Below are 19,002 nucleotides of genomic sequence, written 5' to 3'. Positions count from 1 at the left end.
TACAAGTGAAAACTCTACGCCCTGCTAAAGGTTGGTTCCAATTTTTAGTATGACCTTAATGTCAGAAAGTGAAGCAACTATCTGCTGAGAAGAACATGTCAATCAATCAATCAATCAATCAATCAATCAATCAATCAATCAATGTTTATTTATACAGCCCAATATCACAAATGTTACATTTGTCTCAGTGGTCTTCACAGTGTGTACAGAATATCAGTATGACAATACGACACCCTCTGTCCTTAGACCCTCTGTCCTTAGATCCTCTGTCCTTAGACCCTCTGTCCTTAGACCCTCACATCGTACAAGGAAAAACTTCCAAAGAAAACCCACAGTTTAAAGGGAAAATGGGAGAAACCTCAGGGAGAGTAACAGAGGAGGGATCCCTCTCCCAGGACGGACAGACGTGCAATAGATGCCGTGTGTAAATTGAAAAGATAATACATTTGCAACATAGGTAGTCCAGATGTTTGGAAATGCATGTGTGTATAATAGGAAGATGAATCCACGAGGATATCCATCCAGGACCACAGCCACGACTCAAGATCCAGCGCTCGCGATCCAGGACACAGGACCGCAGGATCATCCATGACTCCGGATCCCAGCGTATATAGACACCAAAAAGAAAGACATTTGGGGAAGCTGGGTTAATCGGAACATGAGAGTACACAGGTATAGACAGAGAGAAGGAAGAAGTAAGATGTCCCCCGACAAACTAAGCCTATATCAGCAAAACTAGGGGCTGAATCTAATCAGCCCTAACTATAAGCTTTATCAAAAAAAGGAAGGTCTTAAGCGCACTCTTAGAAACGGATAGGGTGTCTGCCGCCCGAACACAAACTGGAAGCTGATTCCACAAATGTGGAGCTTGATAAGAAAAGGCTCTGGCTCCCATTGTACTTTTAGAGATTCTAGGAACAACCAACAACCCTGCATTCTTGGAACGCAATGCCCTAGTAGGACAGTAGGGTATAATGAGTTCTTTAAGGTAAGATGGCGCCTGCCCATTAAGGGCTTTGTAGGCGAGAAGAAGAATTTTAAATTCTATCCTGTGTTCTATAGGGAGCCAGTGTAAGGCAGCCAGAACAGGAGTAATGTGGTCCCTTTTCCTAACATGTGATACGACCAAATCAACTTCGTTGTGAGATAATTATTTTTCTGAAGAGCTACTGGAGACAAAACAACATGTTTTTCTTTTTTGGATTGAGGAAATGTAGCGTTTGGCTCTTAAGCACATCTCTACTATTGTAGATATGAAATATGAACGCCTGCAGACAGCTGCAGAGGGACACTGAGTCAGTGATGATTCATTCACTTCATCAAAATACATTAAGACAAACAAGTTTCATAAAAACAATTGGATGCAGTCAGGAGAACTCTCTTCTTCAAATGTCAGTCCTTCATTAAAACCCAAAGCAAAGTGCACACAGGCAGACAAATGTAGTCCTTCAGAGAGGGACAAACTGTATCATTCAGATCTGAAGCAGCCTTCCTCACGTCTAAGCAGAAAGTTGTAGTGGATACATTGGTGCGGCTGCTTTGTAATGGAACAGTCTGAAATGGGGGGGGGGAAAGAGCTCTACAGTCCAACTACTACAATAATGTAGCAATCTGTCAACTTCCTCCAGGGATTCAGACCTTCTGGAGGATCAGATTTCTTGCCATGTCTTCGTTGAGGATTTCAAAATAAAGGGGGGGGGGGGTTGAAAGTTGATGGGAGCAGTTTGACTTCTGGTGGAGCGGGGGGGGGGGGGGGTTGGAGCCTTGTCTCTCAGCCCTCCACCCCAAAGTCCTCTGTGAACTTCTGGACCTTCAGCAGGTCTTCAGTGTTGACCGTGGGCCGGGTCGTGGCCAGGGAGCGCAGCATGTCCGACTGAAAAGAGAGGGGACGCAGGACAGTTAGCTTCACGTAGTTTTCCATCAAGCAAGATTATACGGCATTAGACATCACACTGTGGAACATTTTGATGAGTGTTGTGTGCAGCTAAGGTAAATTAGATTGATAGTAGACTGATCACACTAAAGAATGAATAACGGGATATTATTGTGCATTATCAAGCTGCTAAGTTGTGAATACTCGATTCTGATTGGTCAATTTGAACATTCAATATGTATCTCACCATGCATACTATAGTCTCCAGCAGTTTATGACTAGGCACCTCCATCCAGGTCATCTCTATGGCTGCAGGGTCGCCAGGGGAACAAGGGGTCTGGTTGTTGCTTCTGGACGGCCCTCGAATCTGACGAGTCAGAACAGGAGACGGAGATCAGTGTTTAAGGATAATTAGTAACTATAACAGGAAATTTACTGAAATTGCCTCTTTAAAGTGGACCTGTAATGCTACATTTGAAAAATATATTGTAGTGCCATACTTATACAAAACATGTCTGTGAAGTTTTTTGCTCAAAATACCAAACAGATCATAGCCATACCTCATACTGCTCATACCCCTCTATTCCAGCCCTGTTCCAAAAAGGCTGATTCTGCTTTAAATGGAACAGCTGCTGCTAGCCACGCCCCTTTGTAGCGTCACGCAGCTTTCCCCTGCTAAGAGTTTTCTACCGGGAGAAACTCAGCTAAACGCTGCCGTGATTAAATGCCATATTATGTTCCAAACCACTTCAAGCATTATTTCTGAAACAGAATGGAGCTCAAACCTTTCTCTCTCGCAGGGTTTACCGCAAGGACATTACGTTACACATATTCTTTCCAGTACAGCGTTAGCTCTGAGTGTTAGCATGCTGACTAATGTAAACACAGAGCATATTACTCCCAAAACACGCATTGTTTCTCATACAGCACATAGCTTGACATGTTCTTGCTTGTGTTTACTGCTAGAACAGTGCCATTATATGTATTATATACAGTATAACAGCTTTACTCTTAAGTGCCTCCTGCAGACATCCTGCTGAATACACAGACACACAGCTGCGACAGGGGATTCAGCTTGACGACTGTATATGGAGACGATAGGTTGGGACCATAGGTTGGGAAGTGTCACGTGTGCCGGAGACGATAGGTTGGGACGTGTCGCGTGTGTCGGATGTCGCCAATGACGTCATGGGAGCCAAAATTCTGGATCTGCTCGTTTGCACACCCGTTTTCTTTGTGGGTATGGAGGAAAAGAGAGAGCGTTTTCTTTTCTGACACTTTGTGAGTTCCCTGACACACCGGGGACACATATTTATGTATAACAGACATCAAAAAGTGCATTTTGCATAATAGGTCCCCTTTAAGATTTTTTTCCCCCACTGGCTTAGAAGATATCACCTTTTTGAAGTGGGTGGCAGACTGGACCTTCCTGACGGGCTGCATGAGAGTGTCCCTCACGATGATGCTGATGTCAGCGCCGGAGTACCCCTGGGTTTTGTGGGCGAGCTGCCGCAGGTCGGGCTCGCTCAGGCTGTGAGGCGTGTTCCCCAGGTGGAGGCGGCTCCTCCGGCAGGGGGATGTAGATCCGCTTCTCAAACCTGACCCCCCATAGAGGAAACCCCCCTCTCCATCAGTGAGCAGCTTCACACACATTTAAGCCTTGTGCCTCACTTGGAACATGCATTTTAGATTTGATAATTTTGACCTTGTGAATGCATATGGCTTACATTTTGGCAAGTTATTTTGTTTTTTGGAAGTTTAACCTAAACCCATATAATATGTTTATAACACTGTGTGTAGGCGACATGAAGTAAAACAAAGATGTCCCCATTAAAACACAATTTCTGATCCTATGGTGCTGGTACACTCTCTTCCTGGTTTCCACTAGGGGAAATACTTCTGCACAGTGTGTTGCATCAAAATCCATGTTGTTACTTTTCATAGCTCGCTGAAAATATATATTTAATTCTATTTTGTGAGTTTTTGTGTGGTACTCACAAACTACCAAGAGATGTAAAGACTAAAGAAGATGAATCTGTTATTATAACTAGAGAATGCAATTCCTGAAGAAATTGCTAGTGGGAATGCTTTATGCTGAAAAGCTGACGCTGAATTGCTCTGCTGAAATGTAATGTGTAAGAAGAAAGTGAAGAATTTAGATTGAAATTATACATGAACACTTGAATGTGGGATAAGAGAAGAAAAGAAAGTAAAAAGGCTTGGAAAAGCAGCAGAATATTTGAACTGCAAACTATTGAACTAACTTGATGATGAATGATCTGTCGCCATGGCAACGGTATTTGATGACACTCCATAATACGCTTAGATGTTTTGATGGCTGCATCGTTACCAAACCTGTAAAGTTTTGGGCCGTTTGGAGCATTTCACTGAAGTTATGAGAAAACCGTGTGTTTCATAGCGAGCTTTGTGTTGCCATGGCAACAGCATTTGAATACATTTCAAAACTATCACGTAGATGTCTTCACGGTTGGACTGTTAGCACACATGAAGTTTGAGCACTTTTTGACCATTTTCATAGGAGTTATAGCAATATCGTGTTTTACGGCGAAGGATGAGTTGCCATGGCAACAGCTTTTGAGGAAAAGTCACTAATGGCACATAGACATGTTGTTGAGGGATGGACCATTAACTGTCATCTGAAGTCTGGTGGTGTTTTGACCATTTTCATATCAGTTGTTTTTTGGCGAGGGATGCGTTTCCATGGAAACAGCCTATGGTGAGATGTCAGATTTGGCGTAGAGCTGTTGAGGCATGGACCGGTGATATACAAGCGAAGTTTGGGGGACGATCGGACCGTGTCCATAGAGTGGCGAAGTCACGCCCATCTACTTCTTCCTTATTTCGGAAAAATAATGTATTGAAGTCAATGGAGAGAGAAAACTTATTGTAGTGGCCAATTGTCCAAAAGAAAATTAATGTTCAAAGGCCACTTAGTCTAGGAGGCGAGTTCGAGTATTGACTCGCGTATATTCAAGAAATCAGATACTTGCTCGTTCCATTCAGGTGCTTTATTGAGAGGTTCAATAGATCAGCTGGCGGCCCACTGCTGACATGCAATATTTGCACGGTATTTAAACAAATAAACAAACAAGATCCCTCGGTCAAAATCTTTTCCAACTTCCTCTCATAACACGTTACAAAAACAGTATAATAATAATAATTCATAGTTATTCAGCTAATTTAAGTTAAATTAAAGAATATTCAATTGGCTCACAAAACCATAATTCATTACCATAAAATAATATGGCTAAATGGCTCTTACACTTATCTTTCGATCCCATTTGAATTGCGCCATGAATTACACATATGATGTTTGTCAATCTTAAAAAATAATTTCCATGTCAAAAAAGTCACAGTTTGTCGTAAAACTGTTGAAATATAAGACTGAAAAATACGCAACTAGAAAGACTACAAATCCCAGAGTCGCGTAAGTGATGTCACAATTGTTTTCCTCCACTAAGAGATAGCTAAGATCAGCTGGCGAAAATAACTTTAACAAGATGCCTGTGTACTTAGTACCAGGTTGTTATCATACCAGCAATGGGTCTTGATCGTTCTTTCGCTTCCCGTCTGATGAAAGGACCAGGAGTGGCTGGATCAAGTTAGCTACCTAGCTAGTAGCTAGCACGTTAGTTAGCATTACAGCCTTGTCATTTTTATTAGCCTCTTGGTGACGTGTGTTGTTCTGCAAGACCAGAAATGTAGTTCATTGAGCGTTTCACACAAACAAATGTGTTACTTCATAGTTTTACGACACATTTATTTATTTTTGACTTATCTTTTAAATTGACAAACATCATACAGTGGGGCAAAAAAGTATTTAGTCTGCCACCAATTGTGCAAGTTCTCCCACTTAAAAAGATGAGAGGCCTGTAATTTTCATCCTAGGTACACTTCAACTATGAGACAGAATGGGGGGAAAGAATCCAGGAAATCACATTGTAGGATTTTTAATGAATTAATTGGTAAATTCCTCGGTATAATAAGTATTTGGTCACCTACAAACAAACAAGATGTCTGGCTCTCACAGACCTGTAACTTCTTCTTTAAGAGCCTCCTCTGTCCTCCACTTGTTAACTGTATTAATGGCACTTGTTTGAACTCGTTATCAGTATAAAAGACACCTGTCCACAACCTCAAACAGTCACACTCCAAAGTCCACTATGGCCAAGACCAAAGAGCTGTCAAAGGACACCAGAAACACAATTGTAGACCTGCACCAGGCTGGGAAGACTGAATCTGCAATAGGTAAGCAGCTTGGTGTGAAGAAATCAACTGTGGGACCAATTATTAGAAAATGGAAGACATACAAGACCACTGATAATCTCCCTCGATCTGGGGCTCCACGCGGGGTCAAAGTGGGGTCAAAGTGATCACAAGAAGAGACGGTGAGCAAAGATCCCAGAACCACACGGGGGGACCTAGTCCATGACCTGCAGAGAGCTGGGACCAAAGTAACAAAGGCTACCATCAGTAACACACTACGCCGCCAGGGACTCAAATCCTGCAGTGTCAGACGTGTCCCCCTGCTTAAGCCAGTACATGTCCAGGCCCGTCTGAAGTTTGCTAGAGAGCATTTAGATGATCCAGAAAAGGATTGGGAGAATGTCATATGGTCAGATGAAACCAAAATAGAACTTTTTGGTAAAAACTCAACGAGACGTGTTTGGAGGAGAAAGAATGCTGAGTTGCATCCAAAGAACACCATAACTACTGTGAAACATGGGGGTGGAAACATCATGCTTTGGGGCTGTTTTTCTGCAAAGGGACCAGGACGACTGATCCGTGCAAAGGAAAGAATGAATGGGGCCATGTATCGTGAGATTTTGAGTGACAACCTCCTTCCATCAGCATTGAAGATGAAACGTGGCTGGGTCTTTCAGCATGACAATGATCCCAAACACACCGCCTGGGCAACGAAGGAGTGGCTTCGTAAGAAGCATTTCAAGGTCCTGGAGTGGCCTAGCCAGTCTCCAGATCTCAACCCCATAGAAAATCTTTGGAGGGAGTTGAAAGTCCGTGTTGCCCAGCGACAGCCCCAAAACATCACTGCTCTAGAGGAGATCTGCATGGAGGAATGGGCCAAAATACCAGCAACAGTGTGTGAAAACCTTGTGAAGACTTACAGAAAACGTTTGACCTCTGTCATTGCCAACAAAGGGTATATAACAAAGTATTGAGATGAACTTTTGTTATTGACCAAATACTTATTTTCCACCATAATTTGCAAATAAATTCTTTAAAAATCAGACAATGTGAATTTCTGGATTTTTTTTCTCATTTTGTCTCATAGTTGAGGTATACCTAGGATGAAAATTACAGGCCTCTCATCTTTTTAAGTGGGAGAACTTGCACAATTGGTGGCTGACTAAATACTTTTTTTCCCCACTGTATGTGTAATTTGTGGCACAATTCAAACGGGATCGAAAGATAATCTTTCTCTCTCCATTGACTTCAATACATAATTTTTCGGAAATAAGGTGCCATGGAGGTCCACCGGAAGGGGAAGGACTTCGCCACTCTACTTGGAGTTACAGCGACATCTTGTTTTATGGCGAGGGATGGCAACGGCATATGATGACACCCATAATTGACGTAGAGCTGTGTTAACCATTATCTGAAGTCTGCTGCTCTGAGCATGTCAGTTGAAGTTATGACATCATCGTGTTCCATGACACAGGTGTTTATATTTGAGCTAATGACGTGTCCAGAGATCAAAGGTTTCCATGGTGATGTGCAGTAATCAGTGAGAGGAGAGCATTTTCATTGTTCTGAATGAGAGATAAACCTCTTACATGTGAACGTTTTGTTGAAGAACCGTAACAGATATCGGTGAAATTTCAAAGCGTGAAGCATGTCAAGGAACTTGAGCGTCTGAAGTGATCTTTTTGTGTACTTTCGGGTTAATAATGTGGCCTTTTTGACAGATTAACTAAAGGTGTGTGGCTGCTGTGGTGGGGAAAGATGAGGCTGAACTTACAATGGGGTTTAATGGAGACATGTTGAACGTTTTTGTCACTTCATGCCCTCAACAGGCATTTAGTTTAATTATTTTTGCTTAATTTTTTGTAACATTTTGGAATGAGGTTTCTGAGTGAAACTATGAAGGAACAGCAGCAGCAACAAGTTGTAACAAGTTGCAGCAGCAACTTCAACAGCAGTAGAAGTTGCATGACGATTGTTCAAGTCTGAAGAGTTTCTCCATTGACTTCCATGTTAAAAATGTGATGAATTATGGGATGTATCTCTGGAATTATGAAAGTTATGAATAAGAAAAGTAATAGCCATCGATTCCTGATCGAGCTGTACGTTTTGATGTTTGAACGGAGTTTCTGTGATGTGGAATGTGGGAGAAGAAGAGGTGCAAATTAACCCGGCGGAATAATAAAGAATTTTGTGCGTAGCATAACAGATAGTTGGAATGCTGTGTCAGCATTCCCACTAAATAACAGACTATGACCATGCTGCAGTTGCCCAGAATCACAGTCTTTAGAGTGTACACACAGCTGTTGTATATGCATGTATAAGCATGGCATAAGTGTCTCTTCTGACTGACAGAGAATCATTTGGTTATCTGAATAATAATAACACCGCAGAAGTCATGGTGAAGCAAACACACGGAGTGACCTCTGACCTTCTGCGGATGGCAGCGTCCAGCACCCAGGGGATGTTGGTGGCCCCGAGCACCAGGACCCCATCGTTGTTGTTTGCCACACCTGCACAACCACAGAGCTTCAGTCAGCTTTTCTGTATTCGCATATTTAGGATGACCTTGGTAAAGTCCACACAACATTAGAATAGTCTAGAGCAGGGGTGGCCAACCCGCGGCTCTCGAGCCGCATGCGGCTCTTTGCCTAGTTTCATGCGGCTCTTCAGTTCATATCGAATTGTATATGTGTGAGTTTGGGGGAGAGACGCCGTTTTAATAAGAGCCGTGTGTGTTCAGCGCTCTGCTTCCACTCCCTGCACTGCAGCCGTGCCTGCAGTCCCTCCCCTCTCAAGCACGCTCTAAGTCCCTCCCTTCTCCCGTGCACGCGCTAGCTGCCAGAGCATGTGAGAAAACGAGAAGCATGGCTGCAAGTGGGAGTGCAACTGCCGCTGCGCCTCGGCTTGTTGACGAAAAAGACGGCAGAAGCTACATTTGGAAGTATTTTAGCTATATCTCTGACAGTGAGGGCAAGCCTGCGGACACCACAAGGCCTGTTTGTGAGAAATGTATTCATTTTATTTAATACGAATTCTTGTCATTTATTTTATTTATTGTTCTCATTGTTTAAAAGTTTGTGTTATGGTTCTGGTTCTGGTGTGAAATAAAGCACAATAATTACATTTAAGACTGTTTCCCTTTTTTTAAGAAAATTATCGAAAAATAATCGGAATCGCAATTCTTGACTTGGTATCGAAACCAATATGTTGGTATCGTGATACTAGCTACTCCTGACAGTTAAACCTGATATTTAGTAGGTCTGTTAAGTACTGAATGCTGATAATTCTGACGTAATTTGGCCGGTCAAAGTTGTTTGGGCTCGGATCAAATCGCTCCGTTACTTTCGTCCCGTGTTACATTTGAAGTTGTGAGTTTGTGTGAGTGTTTTTGACCCAAGAAACACTGATGCATTAATCAATAACAATAATCCACAGCTCCTCTCTCTGCTCCAGAGGATTTAAAAAATATATATCCCAATGCCACAAAAATGCATCAGTGACGTGGTTGAAATCTTGTCTCCAGAAAACAAAAAACTGAAACAAGCGGTATCAGTGACTGTGTGTTTGATGTGGCTCTTTGCAGTAACATAGAAAAAATGTGGCTCTTAACCTCTGACTGGTTGGCCACCCCTGGTCTAGACTAGAGTCTAGACGGTGTCAGGTGTCTCACCCTGCATCTGGACCAGGAACTCCGTCTTGATGCGGCGGGCGGCCTCACTCTCGTTCTCGTTCCTGGAGCCGCACAGCGAGTCCACCTCGTCGATGAAGATAATGGAGGGCTTGTGTTGCCGAGCTAGGTCAAACAAGTTCTTCACCAACCTGGGGGGGGGGGGGGGGCAGGGGCGGAGACAGATTGATTGCAATATTAGAGAAGGCACAGTCCTTCTAAGGCTGCAGCCACACAAGGACGATAACGGGCGTATCTGCTACAGTTCTCTATCAGATAGACGGTTCGGCCACACGAGGCCGACATGGAAACGCAGAAAACAATAACGATAACGGGTCCCAAGGTGGGTAGATCTGCGGACGAAATGCTCTGGGGGGCAAACGGCTCCGTGATTACGCCCTATAACGATCATTTCCTGATAACGATGACGCAATAGCCCCAGTGTTTCGAGCCAGGTCCCGGTATCTCGCAGGACAGTGCACCCAGCAGGAGCTTCCAGCTAGATTTGATCGATATGGACATAAACGCGAGTGAAGTCTAATCGGACAGGAGAGGAGACACGCAACTCTGCATGACAACCTGCAGCTCCGCCCCCTGTGATGGAGCGATGAGCGGAACAAAACACACACTTCAAGTTAGATCATCACCCTTAGCTATTTTAATGACCTCTCAAACTACCTAAACTAGTTATAAATATGTTTATTTTTACTGTCGGGTCACTCATTACTGGATCAGCCAGCTGCATGAGACCACGGATACTGACGGGCTGTCAGGAGAGGGGGAGGAAAAGAGAGGCTCCGTCCTCCGTGTATTATTCTTATATTATTATATGTCGTTATTGATTTGTTTTAAAGCTCAATAAATAACAAAGAAGACCTTTGACCGGCACTTTTCTAATTTTGTCCAGAAGATTTAAACTTTAACGGACATGTTGACCGGCGAAACCCCACCTCTGCTGCTAAATCCAGCACGGAGAATAAACAGAAGGGCAACCATGGCAACCATGCATGCGCGCATAGCCGCGGGAAGGAGATGGGTCTGGCTGCAAGGAGGCGGATCGTATAGGGGCGTTTCCTAACTCTTTTTATCCAATTGCAACTTAAGGGATTCCAGCTGCTTTTATAAATCCTCGCAGAAGAAGTCATTCCTTCTAGTGATGGGAATTCCGGCTCTTCTTGGTGAGCCGGATCATTTGGTTCGGCTCACCAAGAAGAGCCAGCTCTTTCGGCTCCCAAAGGGCTCTTCAGTTTACCACATATGATACCTTTTAATTAAATCAAATGTAGCCCTGTTTTGACTAATGATTTATATGTGTACACATATATCACTTAAATTATTCAAGACATCCTTTGTACTGAAGTATTCAAAAGTAAAAATTACATGTTTAATATAAATTATTTGCTGTGGCCAATTGTTTTCATTGCATTTACAGACCCGTGTAACTCTCTGATACCACCGGTATGCATCAGGCCCGGTTCCAGAACAAAATGACTCAGGGTGCATCTGAGATTAGAGAGGGTGCAGTGGTAAAGTGATATTTTTATAAGTGGGGAGTGGACCTAACATCCCTCTAGGGGGGTCCTCACTTCCCCTGGGGGGGGGGGGTCCGGGGGCATGCTCCCCCGGGAAGATTTTTTTTTTTTAATATTGAAGTTAAAACCATCAATCTGGTGCACTTTTGAGCAACATTAAGAGACCTATGGATCTATGTGCTCTTTGTTTGATTATGCCTTCCCAGTCCCTTATCACGTAGCCTATAAGAGCATGGCGCCAGTTGTTGTAGCCGTAATGTCCCCATGATCTGAACTGTTATTACCTGCAGTAGATGCAGTGTTACTGCTGGCGATAAGGGCTGGTTGTTTTAACCATTTTCTGATGTCCATCATTGACTGCTGTGTCAGCACCTTGCAGATGATGAATGTGCAGCGGCACAGGTCACGCACACCTGACATAATAACGTTACTTACCGCTTAAATTGACCAAATAAATGCAGCAGACAATGTTATTCAACCACAATTACAATTTATTTTATTTCAACTATATTATTCTTATTATTATAATTACTACTATTGTTAGTAATAGTAGGCAAAATGTAATATTTTTCACTTTTCATTTTTTTCACTTTTCATTTTTTTTTTTTTTACTTTTCATTTTTCAAATGAGGGTGCATAACGACTCAACTGAGGGTGCAATGCACCCTTATGCACCCCCGTAGAACCGGGCCTGGAATGCATTGACTTGCTTGTAGAACCACGCTACACAAAACAGATAGCAACACCTATAAAAAACTATTTTAAAAAAGGGGCTACTGTATCAACCTATATAAAGTATATACATATAGTTTTTCTCCCTGCAGGAGAGGGGAGCGTGCTTTGAGATCAGCTGCTAGGCTGCAGCGGGGAGAAGAGGGGGACAAAAAGAGATCTCCGTCCTCCGTGTTTTATTCTTATAGAAGTAAGAAGAGAAGTAATGGGGCAGAAACCCTCCTTTTTACGCAGCGGTCCAGACATAGACATCATAGCTACGGCGACACATATTCAGTTGCCAGTTACTTTTGGCATTAGGGCAGGGATATCTTTCAAGGTTTGACATAATGAATTGTGCTACTTTTAAAGCAAGCAACGATGTTTTCAAATCTGTAATAAAAAAGCTCCTCAAAAACACTATAGAAGCAGTTCCTGCCGTTGTTACGTTAGTTCAAACAGTAACAACGGACTACTTTTCTTAGCGGATGCATGTCAATTTAAATCAATACATAAAACTATTTTTTAAATCAATAAAATATTTTTCTAAATCCATAAAAGCATTTCAATTATTATTGGGAGTCATGTCGTTACTTTGTTGAGAATGTGGCCATGTGTAATAACCGGGATAATGTCCACATTGCACATTGCATAATGTGCCTTCTAGATCCCTCCGCAAAAACAAAACAAAAAACGGCTCGTTCGCGGGCGAGAGCCGACTCCCGTCGTTCACTATAGGAAACGCCCCTATAGGAAACGCCTCCTTGCTGCGGTCTGCAGCCAGACTCTATTGGCGGGAAGTAGGGGTGCTGGGGGTGCTGCAGCACCTGTTGGCGAGTGGTCTACATTTGAAAAACTGAGTGACCACCTAAATAAAAATGATTAAACTACATAAAACAGTTGTGATTTTACTTAAAATAAAATTAGCTGTATACAGTAGCATATAATAGTAATAGTATATATTTGTATCAGTCAGGTGGCTTGAATTTATTTTCCAAATAAAGAAAATCCGAGTCATCTAGGTCATAGGTCGTGGGATAGTGATGTAATTGACGCGACACATACACACTGCAGAGAGAGTGACAGTGACTTTCTAGAATGGCGCAAAAAAGGATTTTGGATTTTCCCCCCCAACCCAATAAAAAGAGTGGACCACAAGCTACTCCTCAGCCCACCACCTCTACAATTCCTCCGTCTACATGTGAGCCACCGGAGTCAGGAACTAGGAGAACTTCGCCCCTTACCACCAGCGATCGAGAACATGTGGAAGGAGAAGAAGCTAGCGTTGAATCAATGGAGAAGCCACACCAGCCAATTGACTTCAATTTTCCCGGTAGAAAGTTTGGCAAAGAAACCTTCTGTCGGTCATTTAATGCAAGTTGGTTTGACAGATGGAAGTGGCTCCATTATGTTGAGGAAAGTGACCATATCATGTGTTTCACATGTGTCAAACTCAAAGCAGTTCAGAAACGGCTAATTAATGAAGACAGCGTGAGGATGGATGTTAGCAGCTTTGTAAAGGGGGGATTCTCTAACTGGCGGAAGGCAACAGAAAAATGCAATGAACATGAGAAATCAAAACTTCATAGTGATTCAAGCCAATGTATTGCTGCTTTAGGTAGCACACCAATTAATGCCCTTCTGTCTGACGCTGCCTGGAAAACACAGAACACCGCAAGGAATTTGCTTGAATTGATGTTCAGGTCAGTTATCTTTCTTGGTAAAAAAGGAATAGCTTTTCGGGGTGACAACAGTCGTGATGGTGTTCTGTATGGTTTATTAAGCCTAACAGTTAAAACAAACAGTTTATGCGGCTCGTATCGCTGACAGTGCTCCCCCCCCCCCAAAAAAAGTTGTAAATTAAACAGGTGAAGTACATGTTATGTTATAAAGCCGTGGAGGGCGGTAGTTTATAAACCAAAGAGTAACCGCCCTTACGGGACGCTCTAATAAGTCAAGCGAACGCACCCGCAAGGAAACCAGGCCTCCTATTGGTTGAGGGATTTTGACAGGGTTGTTGCACAAAAGATCCAAGTGCGCACAGCAGAAATCTGAGAGCAGACATTTTACGAGCGCACAGAAACAGCCTGAGTGCGAGGAGAAGGTTTTAAGCTGAAACACAGGAAATCTGTAAACAGCAATATATCTGAGTGCAAGTTTTAGCAGAAGCAGAGCACATCTAAGTGCAAGCAGGCACTATTTGAGTGCGAGGACAGGGTTTGAGGGAAAGAAATCAATAAAGTATGCTCTCAAATTTAAATACCACGCTCTTGAATAAAGATAGGGAAAAACCTCCATAGCCCCCCTTCCCACTTTTCGCAGCACCCCCTGAGCAAAATGACTTCCCGCGGCTATGCAAGAAGAGAGTCCAATCCAGTCCAATCCAGAGTCCAATAGTGCTCCTTAATTACGCTTTCATCCTCCTTTAACAACATACTTCACATTCATCCAGTTTGCGACAGTAGTTGTAGCAGTTAAAGCAGTAGTTGTAGAGACTTTTAAACTTTAATTACCGGTGTTGCGCCCCCCCTTGTGTGTGTGTGTGTTTGGGGGGGGGGGGGATAGGGTGCGCAACACTGGTAATTAAAGTTTAAAAGTCTCAAAAATTCTACAACTACTGTCACTACTGTTGGTTGTTGGGGTAGTTGTGTGTAACTGGTTTGAGAGCAGTGGGCTGAAAACACAACCCGTCTCTATAATAAAGGTGTCTTTCCCAGGTTAGAGTACAGTTTCAGACTACAGACCCCCGCCCAGGAAGAGACGTACTTCTCACTCTCTCCCAGCCACTTCTGAGGAGGAGACGGAGAAGAAGGTGGAGTTGTTGGCCTCTGTGGCCACAGCCTTAGCCAGGTACGACTTCCCCGTGCCTGGGGGGCCGAACAACAGGATGCCTCTCCATGGGGTCCGCTTGCCTGAGATCAGAAGACATGTTGGTCATGAGAGGGAACTATCTAACAGAGGTAATAGGCGCGTTCACACCGGAGTACTCGCTGAAATCTTGACTGATTTACAAACGGTTTGGTTTATTATAAACGTTATTAGCATGGCTGTAATACAGGAGACAACAACACATGTTGAAAAAAAAGAGTTAATGATTATAATTATAAGGATGCAGTATCATCTACAACTACATCTTTGATGTTTATAACAAACCAAACCGTTTGAAAATTGGTTGAAAATTGAGCAATCTACGGTTATTTCAATAATACACCAGAGACATAATGTTATGAATGAGTGACCTGCCTGCGGCAAGATGGCCGCCATGTGGCAACGTCGGGCTGCAGTCGGATAGTTTAAAAATCAGCTCCTAAGTTCTAACCCTATCGTCTATTCCTTGACCTCTGAGTGAAACGTCACGGGGTTAAGGGATAGTGGATAGGAGAATTTAAAAGGACTTAGGAGAAGAGACTGCGGTACTTTAGAGAATCCGAATGCACTTTCACTATCCGACGTGTTTATGATGCGCCAGCGGACGTCATTGTGTGCGTCTGCTGCTGTGGGGAAACTATGGAAACCACAATTTTCTATACAGCGGACGACAACATGGATGTTTAATAAGAACGAGGGACTACTGTAAACTCATCTAGAGACTCTGCACCGTGCTCTGATGCTGCTGCTTTGCTTTATGAACGTGGACAACAGAGAAACATATTCTTCATGACCAAAGTTGGAATTGAAATAAAAAAGGAAAGTGAAACTGCTCGTCACCCTCTCCCTCCGGTCCACATTAATACAAATGATCCCAATACGTATGATTGTATGAACTAAAGATCTTAAAATCAATACAGATGTATTTATTATAAACGTTAGTCCTTAACATCTATCACTGTGTATATCACCATTCAAACATCTTTTAAAAGTTGAACAAACCCCACACAGCTCAGTGAAGACTGAAATGTTGACTTTATTTGATCATTTCAGTAAAAACTAAGGTTCATATTTCTCTCTTTGATTATAATACTGATGAACGTTCAAAACAAAGCACTTTGGCAACTTACCACCTATGTTTTAAAAAGCTTAATAAGCACCGTAACTTTCATGATATAATTTCTCCGTCATAATCGTTTTTTTCCGTGAACGGCCGACTGTTGAGTGACGGCAAATGCTGCGGCTGCAAGGCATTGTGGGGCAGCATTTTCGCTTCTCCTGCCGGTTAGGGAAGTCCAGTGGTTCCTAAGCTAAAGGAGGTTATACAGGAAGTTTGAAACCTCCTTTCCTATCATTCTCATCATTCTAGAGTATTCGAACGGCACTTATCATGGCTGCCACTGAGGGACTTCCGGGTCATTTCACTCCTTTAGGAAGGTTCCTAAGCTAAATGGACTATTCGACTTCAGCCTGGGTCTCCATTGCCCAGCAGCGCGGGTGAGTCATCTAGTGTTTATATATATCTATGCATACCGCCACCTACTGTACACGCCGGGAAGTTGTTTGCGGCCTGCCAGTAAACTCAAAGCAGAAGAAGAAGTGACGTCAGCAGCTTCATTTGCCTAATCCACCCCCAGGAACTCATGTGAACGCGATCTGCTTTAGTTAATCAGAACTAAAAGAGTTCTCATGAATTATTGTGGGAAAAGAACTTTGTGTGAACGCCCCTAGTGTGTACATGTGAAGAGGTGAGGGAACTTGATGGGCAGGATAACGGCTTCCTTCAGAGCCTCCTTGGCTCCCTCCAGTCCGGCCACGTCGCTCCACCTGACGTTGGGCTTCTCCATGACGATGGCCCCTGCACATAGGAGACAGAAACCCTTTAGAGGTAAACTAACATGGAAGTTTTTTGGTATCAGAGAAAAATCTATGGAGCTAAATACTGGCCTAAAGTTTAGATAATCTGAAAGTTTTTATCCTGAACTTCTAAAAATAAGATGATGTATCCAAACTAATAAGTGTATGAAACGTTTTTCAGTTTGAATATTATTTTTGATTCAGTTTAGTAATTATTTGGAATAAACTGTATTCTTTCACATTTCCCTTTTGTCTATAGATTCTATTTATTTAGTTCTTCTTATTTTCAGCTGCAGATTTTATACTTTCAGATTCAGAACTATTATTTCATATTTTCAAATGTAATTCTCCAGTTTCAGATGGTTTTTATCTTTAGATCGTATTTCTTATCTTTCAGACTTTTGGCCCAGATGTGTTGTTAGGAGGCGTATGGGCTCAGAACAGTCTCATAATACACACATGCGCACAGAAGGATTCACACTTGTATTTCATGATCCGCAAAAGGATTCACACTTGTATTTCCGGATCCATTTGTGTGTTTTTCAATGCACACACAAATGTGTTCCGTTTCATATACATGTAAATAAAATCCAAATAGGCTACAGAAAAAAGTTTTACATGTGTATTTTTGATCCTCACATATTTGTTTTCCGTTTAAAACCTCTGCACCTGCAAACACAACCCGCTCTCTGTGAACGGATCGCTGCGCATTCGTGTGTGGGTTTTTTGAGACTCCCCTGACGGTCAGCATATTCGTACTTGTAATTATTTCTATCTATAGCCAATCAGATGTCTCCTCAATTCTAATGAGCGCGCCCCCACGAGGGTAGATTTCTTGCGTTCATGACGTAGCGCTTCATGTACGCATTTTGCGCAGTCCGGGGCTGACAGCTCCATGGAGCCTGCAGGCGCTAATCTCAGGACACCCTCCACTTTCAGCACAGCGCCACTTTCCGAACAGGAAATGCACGCAAATACAAGTCTTTATATTATTAAGGTACAGCGCCACTTTCTAAACCATTGATGAATGCTTGTGTGCAAAAAAACGGCAGGCAAAACCGTTTTAAATGTGTGTTTCCTGTATGGCGAATACAGCTGCCTTATTTATGTCTGTATGAAGTTGTTGTGAGTGTGGAGGGAGCAGCTACAGGTTAGCTTAGCCTAATCGATCAGTGCACTACGAAGCCAGTGCTAGACAGTGACCTGTTAACGGGGGGAGCCCCGCCGGTCAGTATCGGCCGATATTCACTCTTAATAGTTTGATCGGTGCTCTCTATAAAGGCCGATCAGGAGAGCTGGATCTGATCGATATGGACATAAACGCGAGTGAAGTGTAACCGGACGCGAGAGAGAGATCAGATCAGCTGCTGAGTCTGATGGAGACACGCAGCTCTGCATGATCACCTGAAGCTCCGCCCTCTGTTTAGCGAGCTGACCGGACTGCGCAAAATGCGTACATGAAGCGCTACGTCATGAACGCAAGAAATCATACCCTCGTGGGGCTCATGTGATTGGCTTAGAATGGAGGAGATAATAGAAAAAATCACAAGTACGAATCGGCTGACCGTCAGGGGAGTCTCAAAAACCCACACACGAATGCGCAGCGATCCGTGCACAGAGAGCGGGTTGTGTTTGCAGGTGCAGAGGTTTTAAACGGAAAACAAATATGTGAGGATCAAAAATACACATGTAAAACTTTTTTCTGTATTTGGATTTTCTTTACATGAATATGAAACGGAACACATTTGTGTGTGCATTGAAAAACACAAGTGTGGATCCGGAAATACAAGTTTGAATCCTTCTGTGTGCATGCGTGTATTATGAGACTGTTCTGAGCCCATACTAGTGAGCTCTTTTGGTTCGTACTAGGAAACAATCATGGTATAAAAGCAATAAATTGTTCATATTTCGATAGTTGTGTAAAAGCATCAAAGAGCATCCATATGGATTCAACAAGTTAGCTTGCACTTCCTGTTTGAACAGAAACTTTTTTCACAGCACATGTTAAAGTGTAGGAGTTCATTTTAGTTTTGTGTAATACACTTCAATATCTGAACTTAGGAAAGAACATTGAGTGCTCATCTGTAATAGCTTTTTCCTTACCTTAATTACCTTAATTACCATGGTTACCAAACATTAATGTGAGGTCTCTGCATGTTAAAGTCTCCTGTCATAATATGACTTCAAAACTGCAATTAACAACAGAATGCTTCTAATAAATCTGAATTTCTTTTTTTACAAAGAAGAGGAATTTGCTTTGGAATATA

General features: G+C 42.7%; 1 protein-coding gene across 1 annotated transcript; it reads right to left on the bottom strand.

The window, feature by feature from the left end:
• Positions 1 to 1,749: 1,749 nt before the first annotated feature.
• Positions 1,750 to 16,350, bottom strand: vps4a (vacuolar protein sorting 4 homolog A). The gene is given in 9 exon segments (XM_034087624.2): positions 1,750 to 1,873; positions 2,121 to 2,240; positions 3,272 to 3,434; positions 3,436 to 3,471; positions 8,529 to 8,610; positions 9,771 to 9,919; positions 14,777 to 14,800; positions 14,802 to 14,922; positions 15,250 to 16,350. Coding segments are annotated over 9 exon segments (822 nt in total). The 5' UTR covers positions 15,275 to 16,350; the 3' UTR covers positions 1,750 to 1,771.
• Between the last annotated feature and the right edge of the window lie 2,652 nt (positions 16,351 to 19,002).

Source organism: Pseudochaenichthys georgianus, chromosome 7, assembly GCF_902827115.2.
Source record: "Pseudochaenichthys georgianus chromosome 7, fPseGeo1.2, whole genome shotgun sequence".
Taxonomy (NCBI): domain Eukaryota; kingdom Metazoa; phylum Chordata; class Actinopteri; order Perciformes; family Channichthyidae; genus Pseudochaenichthys; species Pseudochaenichthys georgianus.
The sequence above is the reverse complement of the archived record's forward strand: the minus strand, read 5'-3'. Positions and strand labels throughout refer to the sequence as shown.